Here is a 25,229-nt window from a genome sequence, read left to right as displayed (position 1 = left end):
GCAGATATTACATTTGAAGTTTTCGGATGCAGTCTAAAATGTAAATTACTACCCCCCCCCCGAAGATGTTTTTGTTAATAACTATATTATCCCAAATAATCTTTTGCTGAAATAACCTCTGCATTTTTGAGAGGAAGAATGAACATTTGTACTTTCCGTTTTATTCTGACTACTCCTCTCATCTGGAGCATTATTTTAACAATGCTTCAACCAATATAATCTCCGACCTTCTTCAGGTCGGTCATGTTGAACTTTCTGTTGAACTCGGAAATGTACAGATTTTTTAATGGAACCATGGAGCATCATGCTTGCATTCTGTGGCGTAACAGATAAAGGGCTACATAAAATTTGTAAAGTGACGCACTTCTAGAGGTAGATGGTTCAATTCTCAATGAAAGCTATATTCAGAATTACTTAACCACTATCCCTTCATATCTGTTGGAAAGCCAACGCAGTAAATACCCGCAGGTCCGAGAAAGCAGACTCGGTAAATACCCGCAGGTCTGAGAACGCAGACTCGGTAAATACCCGCAGGTCCGAGAAAGCAGACTCGGTAAATACCCGCAGGTCCGAGAAAGCAGACTCGGTAAATACCCGCAGGTCCGAGAAAGCAGACTCGGTAAATACCCGCAGGTCCAAGAAAGCAGACTCGGTAAATACCCGCAGGTCCAAGAAAGCAGACTCGGTAAATACCCGCAGGTCCAAGAAAGCAGACTCGGTAAATACCCGCAGGTCCAAGAAAGCAGACTCGGTAAATACCCGCAGGTCCGAAAAAGCAGACTCGGTAAATACCCGAAGGTCCGAGAAAGCAGACTCGGTAAATACCCGCAGGTCCGAGAAAGCAGACTCGGTAAATACCCGCCGGTCCAAGAAAGCAGACTCGGTAAATACCCGCCGGTCCAAGAAAGCAGACTCGGTAAATACCCGCAGGTCCAAGAAAGCAGACTCGGTAAATACCCACAGGTCCGAAAAAGCAGACTCGGTAAATACCCGCAGGTCCAAGAAAGCAGACTCGGTAAATACCCGCAGGTCCGAGAAAGCAGACTCGGTAAATACCCACAGATCCGGGAAAGCAGACTCGGTAAATACCCGCAGATCCGGGAAAGCCTGGGGAAAGCTGACTCAGTAAATACACACATAATACTCAATAGCCATAAAACTTACCATAAAAAAGAAACAGGATATTTGGATTGTTTTTGTTTTTTTAATTTGTTATGCCAATTAGGGCAAATATCTTGTATAAAACTGTGTTGCTTTTACTAAATTACATAATTTTCTAACAGGTAAAACTAAAAACAATGCTTAAGCGCATGTTTTTTTTTACTCATTCTTCAGTTGAAACGAATACAACATTAACAAATGAAAATATATAAATAACACATCTCATTTGAGTCGTGAATGTTAAGGAGGGAAAAATACATTTAATAAGAAAAAAATACATCTACATATTGACATCATTGTTGTCATTAGCGACGAAACTATGTTAACTAATAATACATCTCCGTAGAATTAGTTCAAGTTATTGTTATAAAATGATATGATTGTGAAAGGGGAGGAGAAGCGGCGTAGAAAAATACAGTCATTAACGGTGGATGTGGTGGCGGTGCTAGTGTTCCATAGCAGAACGTAAACATGTGAGGTGGCGTGATTATCATGTGTAGCATGAAGCAACGGCTAAAAAGCTTTATCAACAGTTGTACCTATTTACTATGCCTCCCCACGGGACAGAGTTAGACACCAGGGTCGTTTTTTAACGTGGAGAAAAGGTACAAAAATAAAAATTGTCTCAGTCGTGAAGGATTTCTCCTCCACCGAAAGAGAACAAGAAATAGAAGTGCAGCATCTGAAGAACAGATACTACACTTTGATCTTGTCCCGAAGGCCAAGAACAAAAAAAAAAAAAAAAAAAAAAAAAAAAAAAAAAAAAAAAAAAGTTGTAGCGAAGCGAATTCAATAGGAAACGAGAAATCACGAAACGTACGAAAAATAGACATGGAGAAAAAAAAAAAATAAATAAAAATAAGCACTAACAAAGGAATAGGTTTTTACCTTCTGCATGATAATTATTTCGAATGACAGACTAACATTTAAAAATAAACAAAGTATGAAAACATTGAAACGGATCAACGCTTTTAATTTGATGATATTGGTGTCAAAGTTCAACCCTAAGTAAAAGCCAGATTCCATTGAATTAAATCTACTAATTGACTGAGTTATATAAAGTAGAGATTCTGGCTGGTTGTACAAAATTATGTCAAAAGAATGAATAGACAATGGTAAAAATGCTGAAACATGAATTTTCCCACCTTTATGTATGTGTGTTAAGCTGTGTGCACAGGTATATGTGTGCATGTGTATGTGTACACGTCTGTGTGTGGGTACATGTATATGTATGCGTGTATGCCACAGTTTGGCTTATTTATAATCCAAGCATTTATTTGAGCCAATTTTTCTTCTAAACAACTACACTCAGTTTCAGATAAGATGAAACATGAAGGAGACAGATAAATTTTGTTTCAGCAGAGAACAACTTGCTAACTTCCATATGCTCTTCGGGAGTCTTAGCCTCCATGGAACAATTAGTTTTCAGAGAGAACTTATGCTAGAGAAAATAAATACAAAGAATAAAAATGATAAAGCCAGAGAGACAGAGAGAGAGCAGAAAAAGAATTTATCTTATACTAGCGGGGGTACCCGGCGTTGCCCGGGTGTTTGGAGGTGTGTGTTGGTGGGGGGAGGGGGGTTAGATTAAAACAACCCTGTTAAAAAACAAAAAAAAAAAAAAAAACCTTGGCCGGTTGTTTGGAGGTGTAAAAGAAAAAAAATAGTTTTAGTATAAAGGTAGGCTTGAACCCCGAACGTTTGACGCGGAGGTGGAAAGGAAATGGAAAAAAAAATGGAAAAAAAAAACCCTGCGACTTAACCATCTTGACCACGGGAACAGATGAATTGATAAGTGTGTTAAGTTGACGTTTATAAACTGAAATTAGCAGGTGCGACAACATCAAGTTGCGGAAGCCAGTTTCTGTTTTCCCCGCTACGCGGCGATCAAAAAAAAAAAAAAAAAAAAAAAAAAAAAAAACACACAAAAAACTAACGTAAGGCAAACGAACAATGAAAACAGAAAAACCAACACGTGAAAAATGGCTTAAATAAGCCTGTTTCGATATTAAAATTTAAAAAATCGGTGGGTACCCGGGTGTTTTTGGTTGTCGCTAAGAATAAGCAAAGTTAAAAAAAAAAAAAAAAAAAGCAGAAAAACGAACGTTACGTGAAAAATGACTTAAATAACACTGGTTCAATATTTAAATTAAAAAAAATCGAAAAAAACATCTCACACTACGATTCAAACCTAAAATATTTAGATAATGAACCAAGGCCTTAACCAACTGAGATAACGCGACGTACATGAAATTTGTTCGGTTTTTCAACTATTTAAAGTAAATCAGGTCACGACTGACGCATGCGTAGAATTGGTCATTGTCACGAGAGGACAGTTTTTGTTGACCCCCTCTCCCCGTCGAAAATTGTCGATTTCGGGGTGAAAAAGTTAACGTTTTTGCCTAATTTTTTGATATTTTTCAAGCAAAGGACGGAGCTTCGATGCGATACCGAGTTTGTGAATTTTCATCACGTCTGTCGAAAGTTTTTAGCAGACATCCAAACATACACACACACACACACATACATATTCGCTTTTATATATATATAGATTTAGAAGGAAAAAAAAAGAGAATAAAGGCAAAATTACATTCAAAAGTAAAAAACTCACATGAGTGATATTGGAAGGGAAGTTAGGTTTGAAAGAGCTGGAGTTGTGACAGTTGTGTCAAGCAACAATGGCATACAGAAGTTTTTCTAGGTGCTTCTGTCTTCATGAGCAACCTCAAAACAAAATGTCATTGGAAAGGTTTTAGGAGTTTATAATGCAATAACTGAGAAATTGTTTGAAGATGTATCGGCATTACGAATCTTTAGCAAATCGATGTTTTTTTTTTGGGGGGGGGGGTCTACCTCAAGTTCCAACGCGATGAAATTTCAATTGGTCAACACGTGGAGTCTAGATGACACCACTAGATTTTCATAAAGGAACAACTATTCATAGTAATGTCTGCCAGATAGCACAGATGACATTTACAAGCAACTGGGAGGTTATCATCTTTGATTAATCAGCCAATTCAGACAGAAGTTCGATGGCACTGTATGTAGCATAATGACGTTGACGCATCAGTTTTTATTAGATCACCGAAGTATGGCGACGCCATGCCTGGTCAGTTCCACATAGGTGAATGTTTGGGAATACCAGGTGCTGCATGTAAAAGGACTGCAGCACCTCCCTGCCATTTTTTTTTTTTTTATATTATCACAGAAACTAATGTTGTCATCTCACTTGATCAGGACAGATTCGATTAGGGCCGCGTTATGAATTTAATATTCCTAGAAACTTCCTTCATTGGAGGAAGCCATCTCAACCTGCACAGAGTGATTATCATATCAGATACTATACCAAGTAAATGGCACTGCATTAGAAATTTATGTATTCCACAACAGTGAATGTTAGCCAATGGTAAATCATAGCTAGATTAAATTAGCTTATATATATATATATATATATTCCAGGTTAAAGAATATTTAAAAAAATTAGAATCATTGAATTCCAACAAAGATCGTTGATAGTGCTCAAAGGAAAATTATCATTTTTTATTTTCTTTATGTAAATATAGTCATATCTTGTTACGATGTGCAAACCGTAGCAAGATGCACATACAAATGAGACACATCACACTAATATTTTATGTAAAACAAATAAAACATATCTTGCCCTACTTTGGTATTGAGCATTATTAACCTCATTAAAATTTCGTTGATTGCTTCACCTCCGGAAAATATTGGAATTATATAATATATATATATATATATATTAGCTAGCATTCATTCTTGTGATTATCGTTGCACTTAGTTAGATTTTAACATTATATAAGCAGGTCAGAGTTCACAAGTTATTAAAAGTAAAAATTATGTTGCACATATACTGCAAGCATTAAATCAGCTTTATTAATAGGGCTTTAGGTCAATCAGAGCTTGTATACTAATTTAGATAATCATCCTTCTTATATGTATTGAAGAAACTTAAATTTGTTTCAGAAAGATATGTTCAACTTTGTTGATAAATTTTTTAAACATATACTTAATGTCATGATTTTGTGTGTGTGTGTGTATATATATATATATATATACACACACACACACACAGAGGCTGCCCAGCATTACCTGGTTGTAAACTGCACTTAAATATTTTAATTTATGCAGACTTTGTATTCATTATTATAGAGTCAATTCTTAATTGATCTTTACATTATACCTAATATATAGCAGTGATTTCAAATGTTAAAAAAATAAAAAAAAGATTGGGTACCATCAGCTAGAATCGAAACACAAACATTTAGCTCTGTAACTGTATATATTACCTAAGGACACGTGAATATCAAAACTTTCAAAATTAACACCGCTAAATGCATAAATGTATATTTGCGCATACATGGAGAATACAAATTAAGTCGACTTACACCTGCCAGGTTTCAATATTTTTTTTTTTTCAGCTAAAAAAAAAAAAAAAAAAAAAAAAAATTTGTTGCATTGTTCTGACATCTTTACCTGTAACAAGTTTTCAGCATTTGTTAGTTGTTGACATCTTAATTTTTTTTTTTTTCTTCTGATTATTTGTCTTTCTAAAACTTAATATTTTTTTTTTTTTTAGTATCAAAGAATTTTTCAACCAACACTGAACACACAAGGAAAAAAAAAAAAAGCTAATATGGGGGGGGGGTGAAAATTAATACTAAACTTGATAATCCGAGATGTACACATTCTTTGACCTCAATTCAGAGCTAGCCATATGGGTTGGGTAAAGCAAAAATTTATATATATATATATATATATATATATATATATATATATATATATAAGTATTTGATGCTAGCTTAAGATATACATGTCCAGGTGGGCATTTATTTATTTATTTTTTTATCAAGTTTCCTTTTTAGTCGGTCATGTCTTCCATCCTGTACAAATATATATCATATACATAAAAATCCTTTAGAGTCTTGTTTAAGAAGTCTTTAAAAAGGCGAAGAAGTGTGTTTGTTTATAAGCAATCAAATAAACTGATATTTGATATAGCAATGATTGCCTTTTTCATCCAAAGATATCTTCATTGATTGTGATGTGACACTTGCACAGGTGTTTAAAGGCCAAACCTGTCTTGATCAACACCACATCAACCATCTCCAACTGCAATAAAAAAAAAAAAAAAAAAAAAAAAGCTAAACATGTCACATATTCAGGTGTTACCTTGTTCACTCGAGAAGGTTTGATATGCCATAAACAAAAACAACCAAACCTGTCGTATACATATGATTCAATAGTATTATATCTGATATTGCTTACAAACTTTATTCATTAAAACTTATCTCTTGCACAATAATAAATTGTTTCAGCCACCCTTGGGCAGTACGTTTGGCCGACTGTATCAAAGGCGCAGAGGCTGTTCTTAGCGTTCAGGCCAGGAGCAGAAAAGGAAGTAATCAGTTCTGGCCAATGTGGGGCAACCCTTCATATCAGACAATTGCTAATTTTAGACCCTGGTTTTTCCTCCCCACACTAAAAAACGGTCTTGTACCTAATTTGCTCAGTGAGGAAGCAAATAAATAAACACCCTGAAAATCATCTTTCCTAACACTTATCTTTTCTTCCTCCCCACCCTACCAATTACTCAAACTGTCTATCCCAGCCTAAAGATTTTTTTTATTAAACATTAAATGATCTCAAAATTGTACTCTTAAATATACTTTAATTCATGCAGTATTTATTATAGCGTGAATTTTCTATCGATTATATATATCAATACTATATATTAGGTTTATTAAACTAAATATATAGTATTGATTTTATAATTAAAAAAAAATGGCAAGTATGCAATCAGGTAGAATCGAAACAATTTTCCCGTCTTTTCTGTTAGCATTTGACTTAAATCCATATGTATACAAAAACTGCAAAAAATAATGTTTAACCAATAAGTTTTAATTAGCGAAAAAAAACAAAAAAAAAAAACGGGTGTAGTTGACTTACACCAAGCCATGGTCAGTGTTTTGTTTCAATTTGGACTCCTTGCAGCTGTTTTACCAGTTAAAACCCAAATCGAAATCGTGCTACAGGTCCAAATAACCTATACATTAAATTTCAATTCTGTAGACCAAATATTCAGAGAGGAATTTGGTAGGAACTTTTCGCACACATTGATAAGGTTCTTTCTGTCCTCTGATGAGAATAGCATTCTTTGAAACTCTGTAATAAGGTCTTTATAAATTGTTTTTTTGTTTTTTTTTTTGAGTATTCAGTCGAACAATAAATGTGATTGTAAACTTAAACATAGTTTTAATTTCTTTTCTCATATATATATATATATATATATATTATTTTTTTTTCTTCCGTGAGCTAAAGCGTTTTCATTTCAAATTCTACACAATAATGCAGAATGTAGAAACTATGCATAAATAGAATTCAGTATAATAGTGAAATTAAACCAATCATCTAATAAGAAACCATAAATAAGTAATTAATTAAGACTCGTTTTTCCAATGAATATGCAAATTAGTTAACCTTCATGTAGTCGCTCGTGTATCCATAACTGAGTATATTAAAAAGTACATAAAATTAATAATTTTCAATGAAAATAAAAAAAATTGGCTTTTAATAATAATGTAAGTGCAAAAGAAAAAATAACTTTATATATAGACAGATGTTTTTAGTGGGCTAAAATGTCATTCAGCTCAGTTTAGATTGTTTTAAGCAGGAAAAAAGCTGTTACAAAGTTAAATAAAAAGATAAAATCTAAGATAAGTTACTTTGTGCTCACCATATCTCGCATCTTTATCTTTCAATTACAGGTTTAATCATATTACTATTTGCGTTGCTATTCTTTTTTTGCTTATAATGGACTATTTTAATAGTTATTCTTTCTGTATATTACTGTTTACTATTAAAAAAACTAATAGAAAGAGAGTGCCTGAAGCAAGAGTGATAGAAACCACATAAAATAAATGTTGAGGGAGGGATCAAACAAGATAAAGTGAAAAAGGAAGAGTGATAGAAGCTTAAGATATGGATCACTTAAGGAGTTATAAATTAAAACTGAATATTGTTTTTCAAACATAACTCATCCCTAAACTAATGAATAATTAATTTTCTATGATTAAAATATCCAAGAAAAAGCCACATGTTGATAAATTCAGCTTTCACCTAACAATGGTATAGATTCTAAAGTTTGCCAAGGTCACTAGCATAAAGAGAACAATGCAACTGCTCGTGCTGGGATTTGAACTCCTATTACCAGAGTTCATCTTTCTCCTTAATTATTACCAATGCATCAGCCGGGCTGAAACACGTTTTTATTTATAAAAGGTCGGTAGAAATCAATAATTTGACAACTTTCCTCCAAGTATTCTTCTGGGAAAGCGATAAAAAGTGTCAGGAGTTTGGAAATTGAAACCATATTCTTATGATGACAAAACCGATTCATGTTTACTTTCCTGCAAGCACACACACACACAGACAGACAAAGAAAGAGAGAGAGAGAAAAAAAGAAAGAGAGAGAGAGAGAAAAAAAGAAAGAGAGAGAGAGAGAAAAAAAGAAAGAGAGAGAGAGAGAGAAAGAGAGAGAGAGAGAGAAAGAGAGAGAGAGAAAAAGAGAGAGAGAGAGAGAAAAAGAGAGAGAGAGAGAGAAAAAGAGAGAGAGAGAGAAAAAAAGAAAGAGAGAGAGAGAGAAAAAGAAAGAGAGAGAGAGAGAAAAAGAAAGAGAGAGAGAGAGAAAAAGAAAGAGAGAGAGAGAGAGAGAAAAAGAAAGAGAGAGAGAGAGAAAAAGAAAGAGAGAGAGAGAGAAAAAGAAAGAGAGAGAGAGAAAAAGAAAGAGAGAGAGAGAAAAAGAAAGAGAGAGAGAGAAAAAGAAAGAGAGAGAGAGAAAAAGAAAGAGAGAGAGAGAAAAAGAGAGGAAAGGAGAGAGAGAAAAAAAGAGGAAAGGAGAGAGAGAAAAAAAGAGGAAAGGAGAGAGAGAAAAAAAGAGGAAAGGAGAGAGAGAAAAAAAGAGGAAAGGAGAGAGAGAGAAAAAGAGGAAAGGAGAGAGAGAGAAAAAGAGGAAAGGAGAGAGAGAGAAAAAGAGGAAATGAGAGAGAGAGAAAAAGAGGAAATGAGAGAGAGAGAAAAAGAGGAAATGAGAGAGAGAGAAAAAGAGGAAAGGAGAAAGAGAGAAAAAGAGGAAAGGAGAAAGAGAGAAAAAGAGGAAAGGAGAAAGAGAGAAAAAGAGGAAAGGAGAAAGAGAGAAAAAGAGGAAAGGAGAAAGAGAGAAAAAGAGGAAAGGAGAAAGAGAGAAAAAGAGGAAAGGAGAAAGAGAGAAAAAGAGGAAAGGAGAAAGAGAGAAAAAGAGGAAAGGAGAAAGAGAGAAAAAGAGGAAAGGAGAAAGAGAGAAAAAGAGGAAAGGAGAAAGAGAGAAAAAGAGGAAAGGAGAAAGAGAGAAAAAGAGGAAAGGAGAAAGAGAGAAAAAGAGGAAAGGAGAAAGAGAGAAAAAGAGGAAAGGAGAAAGAGAGAAAAAGAGGAAAGGAGAAAGAGAGAAAAAGAGGAAAGGAGAAAGAGAGAAAAAGAGGAAAGGAGAAAGAGAGAAAAAGAGGAAAGGAGAAAGAGAGAAAAAGAGGAAAGGAGAAAGAGAGAAAAAGAGGAAAGGAGAAAGAGAGAAAAAGAGGAAAGGAGAAAGAGAGAAAAAGAGGAAAGGAGAAAGAGAGAAAAAGAGGAAAGGAGAAAGAGAGAAAAAGAGGAAAGGAGAAAGAGAGAAAAAGAGGAAAGGAGAAAGAGAGAAAAAGAGGAAAGGAGAAAGAGAGAAAAAGAGGAAAGGAGAAAGAGAGAAAAAGAGGAAAGGAGAAAGAGAGAAAAAGAGGAAAGGAGAAAGAGAGAAAAAGAGGAAAGGAGAAAGAGAGAAAAAGAGGAAAGGAGAAAGAGAGAAAAAGAGGAAAGGAGAAAGAGAGAAAAAGAGGAAAGGAGAAAGAGAGAAAAAGAGGAAAGGAGAAAGAGAGAAAAAGAGGAAAGGAGAAAGAGAGAAAAAGAGGAAAGGAGAAAGAGAGAAAAAGAGGAAAGGAGAAAGAGAGAAAAAGAGGAAAGGAGAAAGAGAGAAAAAGAGGAAAGGAGAAAGAGAGAAAAAGAGGAAAGGAGAAAGAGAGAAAAAGAGGAAAGGAGAAAGAGAGAAAAAGAGGAAAGGAGAAAGAGAGAAAAAGAGGAAAGGAGAAAGAGAGAAAAAGAGGAAAGGAGAAAGAGAGAAAAAGAGGAAAGGAGAAAGAGAGAAAAAGAGGAAAGGAGAAAGAGAGAAAAAGAGGAAAGGAGAAAGAGAGAAAAAGAGGAAAGGAGAAAGAGAGAAAAAGAGGAAAGGAGAAAGAGAGAAAAAGAGGAAAGGAGAAAGAGAGAAAAAGAGGAAAGGAGAAAGAGAGAAAAAGAGGAAAGGAGAAAGAGAGAAAAAGAGGAAAGGAGAAAGAGAGAAAAAGAGGAAAGGAGAAAGAGAGAAAAAGAGGAAAGGAGAAAGAGAGAAAAAGAGGAAAGGAGAAAGAGAGAAAAAGAGGAAAGGAGAAAGAGAGAAAAAGAGGAAAGGAGAAAGAGAGAAAAAGAGGAAAGGAGAAAGAGAGAAAAAGAGGAAAGGAGAAAGAGAGAAAAAGAGGAAAGGAGAAAGAGAGAAAAAGAGGAAAGGAGAAAGAGAGAAAAAGAGGAAAGGAGAAAGAGAGAAAAAGAGGAAAGGAGAAAGAGAGAAAAAGAGGAAAGGAGAAAGAGAGAAAAAGAGGAAAGGAGAAAGAGAGAAAAAGAGGAAAGGAGAAAGAGAGAAAAAGAGGAAAGGAGAAAGAGAGAAAAAGAGGAAAGGAGAAAGAGAGAAAAAGAGGAAAGGAGAAAGAGAGAAAAAGAGGAAAGGAGAAAGAGAGAAAAAGAGGAAAGGAGAAAGAGAGAAAAAGAGGAAAGGAGAAAGAGAGAAAAAGAGGAAAGGAGAAAGAGAGAAAAAGAGGAAAGGAGAAAGAGAGAAAAAGAGGAAAGGAGAAAGAGAGAAAAAGAGGAAAGGAGAAAGAGAGAAAAAGAGGAAAGGAGAAAGAGAGAAAAAGAGGAAAGGAGAAAGAGAGAAAAAGAGGAAAGGAGAAAGAGAGAAAAAGAGGAAAGGAGAAAGAGAGAAAAAGAGGAAAGGAGAAAGAGAGAAAAAGAGGAAAGGAGAAAGAGAGAAAAAGAGGAAAGGAGAAAGAGAGAAAAAGAGGAAAGGAGAAAGAGAGAAAAAGAGGAAAGGAGAAAGAGAGAAAAAGAGGAAAGGAGAAAGAGAGAAAAAGAGGAAAGGAGAAAGAGAGAAAAAGAGGAAAGGAGAAAGAGAGAAAAAGAGGAAAGGAGAAAGAGAGAAAAAGAGGAAAGGAGAAAGAGAGAAAAAGAGGAAAGGAGAAAGAGAGAAAAAGAGGAAAGGAGAAAGAGAGAAAAAGAGGAAAGGAGAAAGAGAGAAAAAGAGGAAAGGAGAAAGAGAGAAAAAGAGGAAAGGGGAAAGAGAGAAAAAGAGGAAAGGGGAAAGAGAGAAAAAGAGGAAAGGGGAAAGAGAGAAAAAGAGGAAAGGAGAAAGAGAGAAAAAGAGGAAAGGAGAAAGAGAGAAAAAGAGGAAAGGAGAAAGAGAGAAAAAGAGGAAAGGAGAAAGAGAGAAAAAGAGGAAAGGAGAAAGAGAGAAAAAGAGGAAAGGAGAAAGAGAGAAAAAGAGGAAAGGAGAAAGAGAGAAAAAGAGGAAAGGAGAAAGAGAGAAAAAGAGGAAAGGAGAAAGAGAGAAAAAGAGGAAAGGAGAAAGAGAGAAAAAGAGGAAAGGAGAAAGAGAGAAAAAGAGGAAAGGAGAAAGAGAGAAAAAGAGGAAAGGAGAAAGAGAGAAAAAGAGGAAAGGAGAAAGAGAGAAAAAGAGGAAAGGAGAAAGAGAGAAAAAGAGGAAAGGAGAAAGAGAGAGAGAAAAAGAGGAAAGGAGAAAGAGAGAGAGAAAAAGAGGAAAGGAGAAAGAGAGAGAGAAAAAGAGGAAAGGAGAAAGAGAGAGAGAGAAAAAGAGGAAAGGAGAAAGAGAGAGAAAAAGAGGAAAGGAGAAAGAGAGAGAAAACAGAAAGAGAAAGTTGTCTCTTTAAGCTTATGTGACAAAAATCTCTCTAGATTTTCAGTACTTTCTACTTTCTTTCAATCATCATTGCAAATCTTTTTGTACTCACAACAGCTGCTTACCATTGAATTATCACTAATAATGGTCTCTCGGCTTTCCCTTGAATTTGAGTGACAATGAGCCTTCCTAAGCTTTCGATACTCTTTGTCCTTTCAGTGAAAGTCTGGATCGTGTACTCCTCCTCCTTTCAATTACTTCTGTAGAAGCAACCGCGGTTAGATTCTGGGAAAAGGAGGTGTGGTAAATAATCCTACTTATAAGAATTCTCCAAGAAAAAAAATAGTCTTACCCATTATTTTCTGAACAAGAATCACTTACCTAAAAGAGAAAAAAAGAAAAAAAAACAAGTTAATTATTCTGCCGACTATAATTATACAATTATAAATATTAACTTATTAAAAAAGGCGAAAGGAAAAAGTCGAAAATTGTTCGATATAAAAGATTTTAAAATACATTTTATATTTCTATACGTCAACAAATATTAAACCAATTAAAATTTGCAAACATTTTTTTTATACATACATACATATAAGCAACACGCATGATACACCATGTAACTTATTTTTTATAATTGGCAACAAAAAAAAATTCCATATCAATAATTGGCATTCCCAATTAAAAAGTAGAATCTCAAATCCACATATAAAAAAAAAAATTGATAAAAGTATTGCAGTACTTCTGATACAAAGTAATTGCCACATTCATCTTCATCGAAAAAATTTCATAAAGCGAAGAATTAATACCTGTCTGCCCTAATTTTTTTTTGATAAATCTAATTTCTGTATTTTTTTTTTTTTTAGCTGTGGCTCATGACCACTATGACTATTTTGCTTCATTGTAAAATTCATAAACTGTGATGAATCAGTTTATAGTTTTTTTTTTCTTACATAAACTACAAATGAGTCTTGTTTCTATTAATAGACTAGCAAGGTGACCAGACGTTGCCCCGGATTAAATGATAATCAATGAAGGTTTCACACTCTTATTTCTTTTTTATTGTCATCAAAATCAGTCAAATCGTCCATTTTTTTTTTAATCAAATCGATTGATTGGTTGCCTGTTCTAGTGTGCAACCCATTGTGGTGCACCGGGAGGAAGCTTCACATGCCTCCCTACATTGACAGTTTATAATACATTGTAGTCTACATTGCACTATAGAGAATTCATTGTTGATTCTATAAAATTATTTTTTCATAAATAATGTCTTAAATTAAAGTTTAAAATGAAAGTCAAGTATCATGCTTCAATTGTGTTTTAAACAGAAACGTTCATTTCAAACACGTTCCTGTCATATCAAAGAACCTACTGTTGTTTTATGCGTTGGGCCTTCTGGCTTGCGTGGTCCTAAAACTCCTCAAATGCACTTGTGATGTTAGGCTGTGTAAGGTGTTAATTTTGATCAAAGACGCCTGTACCTTATTTCATCAGATCACTTCGATTATCTGTTATCAATACTTATCGAAGACATCCTGGTACAAAACCTATCTAAGAACACTGCCAGGCACAGAATTCCTTCACATGAAATTTCATAAAAATCAGCCAAGTAGTTTTTGAATCGATAGGGAATAACCTCTCACACACAAAGATCCTTTTACATCGAGATTTTTTGCCATCTAACAACCCTAAACAACCTTTCTCCAACTGATCACGTAGACATTAAAAATATAGAGGCTTGATAAAACACACATCGTTAAATAAGATATATATGCTAGCAGGGAGACCCGACATTGTCCAGGGTATAATAAGGATCAACAAATGTTCCACCCTCCTATACTTTTATTGAAATCGGTGAAATCGACCATTTTTTTTTTTTTTTTTTTCAGTCAAATTGATTGATTGCCAGCTTAATTGGGGACTCTCTCCCTTCGCAGTGTACCAAGAGGAAGCTTCACATGCCTCCCCACGGTGACAGTGTCCACAGTACACTATAACCTACATTGCACCTTAAAAGAATCTACTGTTGAGTTTATAAAATTATCTTTAAATAATGGCTTCACTTTAAAATGCAAAAGTCAAGAATCATGAGTCATTTGTAGCCTAAACAGAAACATCCATTTCAAATGTGCCCCTGCCTCATAAAAGAATCTACCCAACCGTTTCCAAGTCCATAGAGAACGAACCTTTCCTTTTATATAATGACAGATAAGACGTACGTGACTCATTCGATTAATTACAACTTACAGCTAATTAGAATTAAATTGTATTTTTTCCAAACAAACCAATCTGATAATGAAGGAATATTTTAGCATTCGGTCTCATGGTCAGCTGCAAAGAAAGTGGGCTCTCTCTACCGTGCTAGAAAGCTACTCACGCCTGAACGTATCCTTATCTCTACAAGGCCACTATTCGCCCATGTATGGAGTATTGTTGTCACATTTGGGCTGGTGCACCTACTACTAGTCTTTCGCTCTTGGACAAGGTTCAAAAGAGTCAGCAACCTGATAGATCCTAAACTGTCACCAAAGCTTCAACCTCTGCTTCATCGACGAAATGTTGCTTCCCCCTGCCTGTTCTACAAGTATTTTAATAGTGAATGCTCTGACAAACTACAAGCCCTTGTACCCTTTCGACATAAATACCCTCGACAAACAACAAAATCCCACCCCTACACAGATCCTTAGATGTAGGAAAGCCTTCTACTTTAATAGTTTCTTCCCCAGAACTGCTAGACTTTGGTACTTCCTTTCGGGTTCCTCCTTTCCCAACTGTACTGACATGCATAAGTTCAGGTGTAATGTGAATGGACATCCCGCTGCTCAACTATCTACATAGTATCCTTACAACTTATGTTCCCAATAGTATCCCCCCCCCAACTTATATCCATGATAGTAGCCTCTGTATTGTGCCTTGTTTGAGGTGAAAATGGAATTTTAAAAAAAAGTCTGTTTTACATGCCGGCTTGCATTGAACAGCTTTCAAAAATTATCTTCCAAAGTAATCTACCTCTAGTCTGGTCTTCATTTATCCTTAAAATCCATTTGTATCACTTCCTGTTTCTCTTCGTCTTCCCATGGGAACCTGCTACCTCAACTGTTCTACATCTACGAACCTAAGAACTCACCTATTCTTTGAAATAGTGCCTATACCATTGAAGTCTATTATTCTGCACACATCTCATACTGTCCGGATTTAATATTCCTCAGAAGTCATCAGATCTAAACCTGTATTTAAGACTCACATTACATTGTATTTTCTCGTATCATCTCTCTCTCCATGCAACGCTAGTCCTCAACCCTTACTTCCATACACCATCACACTGCGTATACATGCCCTTGATCGATAGTGGTTAATACTATTTGTTAGAACAAACTTTTAGGAGACAAACCGACTAACTCAGTTATGATATAGTAAGAGAATTAAACAACCGAGTGAGCAGTAGAGAAATCACTGCGTCGCCTACAGGAAAAGTAAAAAGAGCTGTTATTTTGTCAAGTCAGATGATGGATGGAAGTTAATTGTAATGATCTGGGGTTTTTTTTATGTTTTTGTTATTTATTTTATTTCATTTTTTTTTTTTTTTTTTTTTTGCCAACAGTCGATTTAATGAATCTGTACTTTGGATTTCTTCAGGAATTATTTAAATGCAAAAAAAAAAAAAAAAAAAAAAAAAAAAAAAAAATTAAGCGTTCGTTTGCAAGATCTAAAATCTAATATAAAGCTTTAAGAAAATAATGATGCTTGCTGAGGAAAATGAAGGGCGGGTGAAAGGATGAGGAGAGAAGGGGGTTTACAAGTGACTAACCTTGAGACTATTCCGTATTACAACCAACATAAGTCTCGACATTCTCGTTGCATATTTTTGCTAGTAAATGAGTATAGTGAAGCAAGGGACAACTCTTTTGAACAAATATTACCAAGTCTCCTTAACTTTATTGGGTTTTTGTAACATTATCAAAGCCTAGTGATTTGCCTTTTTTCATTCTTTACTTAGATGACAAAGTTTTAGTGTTTTTTTTTTTTTGTTCATAACTTCTAAACATGTTGAACGGGAAGAGTGGGGGTAGTAATTTACCGGGAGAGGTTGTTTTAGGAAGGAATCGGGTAGTCCTGCTAGTTAGTATTAAATATAAGTATTAAGAAAAGAATATTATACAAATATAACACTAAAAGTGAAGATCTTGCTTGTATGGTCTTGGATACATTAAAAGACATCCAATGGCCCATTTAAGGGACGTTGGAGAATGTGGAGTTGCTCTTTAGTTATTGCTCCAACTTGACAGAGTGGTAATACCTGCTAGAGCATGTGGTGCTACCAGATCAGGCTGTCTGAGGATACTGGCTTCCTGACCCAAAATGCACCAAACATTACAGGCGACCAGGGACCCCTGTGAATTTAATATTCTCTTGACACTTCTTCCTTTGGAGGAAGCCACTTCAACCCGCTTACAACCTGCCATACAACAGCAACACATCTTGCATGTTTGTTAGCACATTGAGTGTTTTAGAGGTTTAGCTGGTGAGAGAAATGGTAAATAAGAATGAAAAAAATAGGAGAAATTGAGGAATGAATTGTAACAGAAATGTAAGAGGAGGAGAGTAAGAGGATGACATAAAAAGGAAAAGAGTAAATGCATGCACTAACGTAGGATGTACCAACGTTAACCGGGCTATATGAAATCTCACCATTTTCTTCTAAATCAAAAGAATGCAGTAACCTATTCTCCAACTATGAATGTACTTTTTAAATATCTATTTGCGTTCAAAATTGTTTAAGAGCACTAAATGCATACTTTAACGTACAACAAACGGGTGGTATGTTAAAATACTAAAAATTATTATGGTAATTTATGACATTGAAAAATATCCTATTTACTGAATGTTATGGAAAAAAAATGAAAGAAAAATAAACTTGTATTATTTCAATGAGGATAGAACGAGAATGACAAGCTATGGTAAAGTAGACGGACGGACGCCAATCGAACTAGTACTGAAAAGCACTTTGTCACAAATCAGGTGATCGCCCAGTCAGACGATATTTCACTCATCGCGGAAGTAGGAGTGTCTAGAACAATAAGTTTTGGGACTATCCGTGAACCCAAAAAGTGATGGCACTCAGCCATAGAGATAAACAGAGTAATCTCCGTAGGTTGGGATTCTTACAAAGTTTCACATTCCGATAGCTAAGATTAAAAGAAATAAATATTTTAATTATAAAAATATTGACAAACATTGAGTGACGGCCAAAATAGCATCATATTTATAGCTTGTAGCTAAACTCACAGGTTAGTATCTAAACCTTGGATAAAGAACGGGGTTTTAAAACAGGGGTTTGTCGCTGCAACGCTCTCGTCTTACCCCACCCTCTCATGTCTAGCTATTGTAAACGAACTATTCAAATCCAGACCTCTACTCAACATCCCTTAAACACTGATGTTTTATGAACTTACTAATGGTGAAATCCTTAAAACCAGACACCAGCCCGCCCACTTACTTTTCTAGCATAAAAAAAGAAAAGAAAAAGTGCCCTCAGTAGGAAAGTAGAAAAAGGGAGCCAGGACAATGTTTACATCCATATGAGAAGAATATAGGTCAGATGGGAACCGACTTTTTTTTCTTTTTTTACAGGGATGGGAAAGGGGCTTTTTGATCAGGTGAGATGTGATGGAGCCGGGCTGGAAGACACGGGACGCTTGTATGATCATCTCCTTCCTCCTCACCACAGTTTACTGCATGGTGGGGACTGAAAAGACCAGATAATAAATCTACCAAAGAAAGAAAAACCTAATGGTTTCAACTTACATCATCCGATAAGAGAGGGTGAGACAATGACACGAAAAGGGGTGGAGAGAGAGAGTATTGAGAGAGAGGACACTGCCACCGAGAGAGAGAGGGTATTGAGAGAGAGGAAACCGCCACCGAGAGAGAGAGAGAGTATTGAGAGAGAGGAAACCGCCACCGAGAGAGAGAGAGTATTGAGAGAGAGGAAACCGCCACCGAGAGAGAGAGAGAGAGAGTATTGAGAGAGAGGAAACCGCCACCGAGAGAGAGAGAGAGAGTATTGAGAGAGAGGAAACCGCCACCGAGAGAGAGAGAGTATTGAGAGAGAGGAAACCGTCACCGAGAGAGAGAGAGTATTGAGAGAGAGGAAACCGTCACCGAGAGAGAGAGAGAGTATTGAGAGAGAGGAAACCGCCACCGAGAGAGAGGGAGTATTGAGAGAGAGGAAACCGCCACCGAGAGAGAGGGAGTATTGAGAGAGAGGAAACCGCCACCGAGAGAGAGAGAGAGAGAGAGAGAGAGAGAGTATTGAGAGAGAAGAAACCGCCACCGAGAGAGAGGGTATTGAGAGAGAGGAAACCGCCACTGAGAGAGAGAGAGGGGAACACCGCAACAGAAAGAGAGAGAGAGAGGGTGGACACCGCCAGAGAGAGAGAGAGGGTGGACACCGGCACAGAAAGAGAGAGAGAGAGAGGGTGGACACCGGCACAGAAAGAGAGAGAGGGTGGACACCGGCACAGAAAGAGAGAGAGGGAGACTATCGGGTTTTATATCTCCCAAAAATAGACGCTAACGCTTTGTAAATTATTTAACAAAGCGTTAGAGTTATTTTAAATAATATTGATTTACTAAATAAAGGTTATTTTAAATAATCATTGGTAAGTATTCAATACCCCCAACAGTTTTCTTCGATATTAGAAACCATGAAATGGAAAATAATTTCATAAAATCTCGAGAGTACAAAGCTTTTCAGTGAAGTAGCCAAGTGAAACGCGCTATAAATAGCGAAACAACTTGAAACCATGTTGAAAACAATATTATTTCCACTTGAAATGTTTTAAGTAGAACGATTGTAAATAAAAGGAAATATGTGTCCGCTGGTTATTCGATTTCCATGAACTAGTTTGAAATTATTGCTAATGTCTACGGCTGTCGACTAGTCGCTAGCTTCGAGCATCATACCGCTTTTTTTTTTCTTTAATATCTTCATCTAAGAAATAATCTTCCAATAAAAATATATTTATATGCTATATAGTATGTATATAGTTTTGATTTGAAAGGGAATTCAAAGTTTTGTTTTAAAAATGTTTTTGAAATCTAAAAGAAATTAATGTTTTTTTAAACGTGATAAATATTCAAATATCAAAATCTTCACTTTTTTTTTTTTTTTAATTTTCATATTTTCATATTTTCATATTTTTTTTTAAATTTTTCCTAAGAAGGCGAGGGATTTTTTTTTTTATTATCATGAATACATTTTTTTATTTTTAGTTCGAATCGGACAATTTTCGTAGTTTTCGAGTCACATTCCTAAATCAATGAATTTACTCAAAATCTGTTAAAATCTAATATGATTTCTCTAAAAACTTTATTTCATCCCAATCTCAGGAGAAAACCGATACCTCCTGTAAGGTCACGTGGGAGCGAACCAAGGGTTGCAAAATCTCCAAAAGTTACTCTCTTGCGCCGGCATTGCTTGAATTGAGTGACAAGGAGAAGTCCAGGACAACTCAAAGGTATACCGGAATAAGCCGAGAAAGACTAACGTTATTTCGAATTTGTCCATTTTCAAAATTAGCTGCACAACCAAGGACAGAGAGCCGTCTATCCTACTATTTAACCCATAGCTGAAGGATACATAGATTCATACTTCACTCCAATCGTATTAGTAAAATTAAACCTTGCATGCCAAGCTCACGATCTGCGCCTGTAACTACGTAACTCATTAGTGGAAGCGGCATAATGTAATGTTTTATAGGTAAGAACTGTTATAAACTATATCTATATATTAATACGATAGTGTGTGTGTTATTTATATATTTTGTGTATCACACTTACATTCGAGTCGTTTAATTGTTATGGGCTTCCATTTCTTCTAATAAATAATTTTACTAAGAATTTATTCATAAGTTTTGGTTTCGGTTATAGCTGAAAGAACAAGATATATATATATATATATATTTTTTTTTTTTTTTTTTTGAAATCGCAACTTTATAATATAAAAATCGATAGAACTATAATAATATATACGAAATCTGAAAAAATTAAAATATATTTAAGCATACTTTATGCCCAGGCTACATCCTTGCTAGCTTAGATAAATACTTTTGCAGTTTTAATAAAAGGGCTACAGTAATATCAGAGCGTCTCCACTTACGCTGAGCATCTACAGAATGCCAACATCAATGTATTACATACTAGCGGGGTAGGTAATCAAAACATCGAAAAATAAAAGACAAAAAAAAAACTAACGTAAGGCAAACGAACGATGTTAAATGTAAAAATCGAAAAAACAAAAAAGGAAACAGAAAAACGAACACGTAAAAAAATGGCTTGAATAAGCCTGTTTCGATATTAAAATTTTAAAAAAATCGGTGGGTACCCGGGAATTTTTGGGTGTGTGGTCGGGGGTGGATAAGCGAAGTAAAAAAAAAAAAAAAAAACACAGAAAAACGAACGTTACGTGAAAAATGGTTTAAATAACACTGATTCAATATTTAAATTTAAAGAATCGAAAAAAAAAAAAAAAAGAAAGAAAATAAAAGGCATCTCACACCACAATTCGAACCCAAAACGTTTAGATAATGAACCAATGCGCTAACCAACTGAGCTAACCAACTGAGCTAACGCGACATACATGAAATTTAGTCAGTTTTTCAACTATTTAAAGTAAATCAGGTTTGTGACAAAAAAATTGTTTCCCAGAGTTGACAATTTTGAGTGGGTTGCATATGGACATTCTCACCCCCTTTCATAAAATTCATCATTCAACCGTCAATCGATCCATTTCATTAACTCTTATCCTCCAGTGGTTTTTCGCCTTTATATGTAGTAGTAACTCCAAAAAAAAAATTTATTTTTACTAATTTTATATCCGTCACTATCCAGTTGAATTTACATTTTATATGTGTAATAATAGAAACTACTTGCACAAATAACAGCACACAAAACTACCTCAATCTAAAAGAATTTCCCCTTTTACAAGTACAAACAGCTGTTTGGAAACGTTCCTCTAAAGTTCAGGTCAGATCTTCAGTGTAAAACTAGTAACATACAGATGGTAGTAATGTTGCAGAAGGTCGGAAGGTGGGGGGGGGAGTCAAGCCAGAGCCCCTAAAGGAGTACTCTAGCCTTTTAAAAATTGTCTGACCAGTCCTATTGGCATTCCTTGGTAGGGAGTGGACTCCGGCAATAAGCAATAAACTTACTCCACCTACAAGACGGAAGACAACAACCTGGAAGAGTGGACCTCCCAAGACTACCTAGGACCATACCTCAGCTGACAGATGCAAAGTCATCCATTACACAGAGATGGCCCAGACTCCGGACTGATTGTTATAGGCATGTTATCCTCAACTGCTATGAATATAATGCTGTGCCAGGTATGGTAATTTCACAAAACAAATGTTATGTAAGCACTACAAAGCCCAAAACGAGTAAGAATTCAGCAAGAGAAAACATGCTGTGTGACCTAGCACCCTATCCCTCCCTGTTGACCTACACAGGAGAAGTTTCGCTACATACTAATGTTGATTTGATATCACAATTCATGAAGATATATTCCGTGGCCAGAGTTTTTAATAAAGATCTGAACTGTGAATTCTTGTGAAGTATTTTACAGCCACACTGGTCAGTATCAGTTAAATCATCAGTTATCATCAACGTGTGATAGTCGAATATGAAAACAACAAAAGCAGAGGGCATGCATTATACAATGAGAGGAAAGGTGACTTCTTTTTTATTTCTTTTTTTATTTTATGTTATTTATTGCACTCCGCTCTTCAAAAAGATCCAATCACTCGAGAGTTGGTTATTAAGGAGAGTAATCACCAGCCGACATTAAGTGTAGCTCTTCAGATCAGCTACAAGCGAACTGGATTTGAAGAAAAACAAGAAACCAGTTTCAGGGCATGGAGGTGGAAGATGATGAGAATGATGATGAGGATGAGGTAATCAATACAAAGTTCCTTGTCAGAGCATCACATGATCTTATTTAACCAATCATTATTGATATTAATATGATCATAGTCATAGTCGTGCTCTCTCTCTCTCTCTCTCTGATTTCAAGAAAAAAAAAAACGGTTTCGTTAATTCGTTTGATTTTTGTTTTATTTCTTTAAAGCTTTTTGTTTCCTCAAAGGATCTAGTTCACTTAAGTGGTCAGCTAATATGAGATTATTTTTATAATCGTGCAGTTTAGCATCTGACTGTTTGCAATTTGTTCGATTATCCTTATCTATTTGTGGAACGAACACAATGGAAACAGAAAATAAATGGAGACGGGAAGACGATGGAAAGATGATGTGGGGTAGGGTGGGGGGTAAAAATGAAAAACAGAATCCTGAAGAAACAGGTAAACGGTTCCTGGTGAAAAAAGGCATCATGAGATACATCCATTAAATCATTTTTTTTTTTTTTCTGAAGTATAGGGGGTAACCGTTTATCAAGACTCAAAGGGCAGTCGAGGATAAAAGGTGGCCAGTGAGACAACATCGTGATAATCGTTAATGGCAGAATTTAGGTAAGGCTCAATTATTTAAGAAAACAGTTCAAGAATTTGCTTACATTAAACTTGAAAACGGAAAGCAACCCCGCAGTATTGTGTTCTACAGACTGGTAGTTATAGAAAAGAAACTTTGCTTGTTGAATTTTTGTTTAGCTTTAGGCCCAGAGTGAAAGAAATTGGTAGTTGTTGTAGAGAGACGAGTGTTTTAAACTTCAGCATAACAGACAAACCAACAGAGATGTATGTAGAGATGCTTAAATGTATCCAAAGATCTGCCTATTCAATCTCAGTTTTGCACTGAAAATGCTTTTTAAAATTGAAATATTAAAAGCTAAAAAAAGATGCTATTTCAAACGTAAGCATGACAGAACAACAAACAAGATATCTAAAATAGAATGCATTCATTCAAACTGCAAGTTTAATTATGAAAGTACTATTTCATACTTAAGCGTGACAGACGGAAGGATCCTTTAAAATTGCTATTTTATATTTAAGTATTTTTCGTCCATTTGTCATGCAATTTAAAACTTCACTTGATGTTTCAAACTTTAGCATGACAGACCGATCGACCGACAGAGAGCCACTTTATACTTAAGAATGACAGACTGACGAAAATACTATTTCAAACTTGAGCATGATATGCCGATAGACAAAGAATCCTATGCAAATGCAAGGCTACTTCTGTAGAAAAAAAAGCAGAGCTTGTTCAAATCGTTGTGCAAAGTAAAGATACATTAAGTCAAACACTATGAGAGAAAGAGAGAGAGAGAGAGAGAGAGAGAGATGAAGTTGAAATTTTCAATTAATAGCCTCTGAAAACGAAAACCACTTGACTATTTTTCACAGAAGTCTATGAGGAAGACATTGTTACATGCTTCAAATCTTTACAGCTATGAAAAGTGGAACTGTTTACTTTTTGTGATTTCCGCCTTTTATAGTAAAATAGAAGAGAAAATTGGAGCTGCTAACAATGGACTCAAATCAAAAGTATTTACATATGCAATTAGCTAGAGATAAAAGAGCGGCGTTTAAGATAGATGCAAACACACACACACACTACTTGTAAAAATTAGACATATATATGTACACAAAACTGCAAGCTTCTCTTTATCATAAATTTAAGATTAAAAATAAAATAAAATTTAACATTGTAAGATATAAAAGAATAACAGAGGGGTATTTATGATTATTAAAATGTTTTCAAAAGACAAGGATTATCATAATACATTTCTATATTAATAAAACTATGACAACATCGTATGTACCTGTTCGTGTATACATTTCTCGCATCAACGTAACATTGATAATTATACATTGATTTTTGTTGTTTATTTATTTATTATCAATCGAATATTTGTTGAAATCGAAATTGCAATAATAAAAATACGTTTATTTTTTTTTAAATAAAGAATCAAGATAAAATCTATTACTAATCTATATATTATTAGGATAGCGTGTGTTATTTATTTTGTGTGTCGCACTGACATCTGAGTGACTGTTGTGGACTTCCACTTCTTGTAATGAACCATTTTACCAAGAATTCTTCATAAGTTTTGGTTTCGGTTATGGTTATAGCTGAAGGAACTTGACTATATTTCATAAGTTTTGGTTTCGATTCAAGCTGATGAACCCAAGTCATATGGATATATATATTTTTTTTGTTTTTTTTAAATCGCAATTTTATAATATATAAAAATCGATACAATAATATATACGAAATCTGCAAAAATTAAAATATATTAAAGCATACTTTACGACTGGGCTACAGCTGGTCATAAAGTGAAATTTTAATATCTGAAGCCGATATTATACTAATACTCTCAACGCTTAATTCAGAGAAAAAGGTAGGGTAGTATCTGTTACGATACCATACTCCCAGGCATTAGCTCTTCTACTGAAAGTAGTGGAAATATTGACAGCATTCTCCCATGCACTACCATTGCTTTTCGGGAGAGTAATCATGCATTCTGTTGTAATGAGACTATCCTGCCAGGCATTATATGCTCCTAAGGTGGGGGAGTAGCGTAGTATAGTTTTGTTTGTCTTTTTTTTCTTTATATAAACAACCGATGACCCCTATTCTTGACATCAAACTAATGCAGCGATTGCAAGAGATTGACTTCTATGCAAACGAGATTTCCAACAACAAGCGTGAGACTAATTTGTTTTTTTGTTTTGTTTTTCTTTTAGTTTTAAAAGGTTGAAAAACTCCCAAGACTAGTACACATACGGCGACACGAAAGAGGTGTACTAGCAATAACATACTAATAAATATAATTATAATAAAATATGAAAATGCACGAGGGTTACTCAATAAATCCTGTAACGGTTACAAAAATACATACAAGATAATTTTCATTATACTTTTAAGTGGAAGCTACCTTGGTAACAAAACTTGAATTAAGCAGTAAACTCTAATCAGTCTGGTATCATTGCAAAGAATTATAAGCTGGGGGAAAAAATTGAATATTAATGGGAACTCTTAGCAAATATATTAAAAAGATCTTTCAGAGTCAATTTGACTTGATCGTTTTATGAATATCG

At 35.0% G+C, this 25,229-nt stretch overlaps 1 protein-coding gene across 5 annotated transcripts in view; it reads right to left on the bottom strand.

Moving 5' to 3' along the window:
- LOC145295999 (exostosin-1b-like) overlaps positions 1–25,229 on the bottom strand; it is a 361,235-nt gene that overhangs the window by 234,204 nt on the left and 101,802 nt on the right. The window contains exon 2 of one of the 5 annotated variants that reach the window (XM_080142006.1): positions 12,255–12,559. The exons of the other annotated variants lie outside the window; for them this stretch is intronic. Coding sequence (XP_079998132.1) covers positions 12,556–12,559 — 4 coding nt within the window. The 3' untranslated portion in view covers positions 12,255–12,555. Of the gene's footprint in view, positions 1–12,254; positions 12,560–25,229 lie in introns of those variants that run through there. 5 annotated transcript variants of the gene reach the window in all.

The sequence above is a fragment of the Euprymna scolopes genome, chromosome 16, assembly GCF_053919585.1.
Source record: "Euprymna scolopes isolate OS-2025 chromosome 16, ASM5391958v1, whole genome shotgun sequence".
Lineage (NCBI taxonomy): Eukaryota > Metazoa > Mollusca > Cephalopoda > Sepiida > Sepiolidae > Euprymna > Euprymna scolopes.
This window is presented reverse-complemented; position numbering and strand designations above follow the sequence as displayed.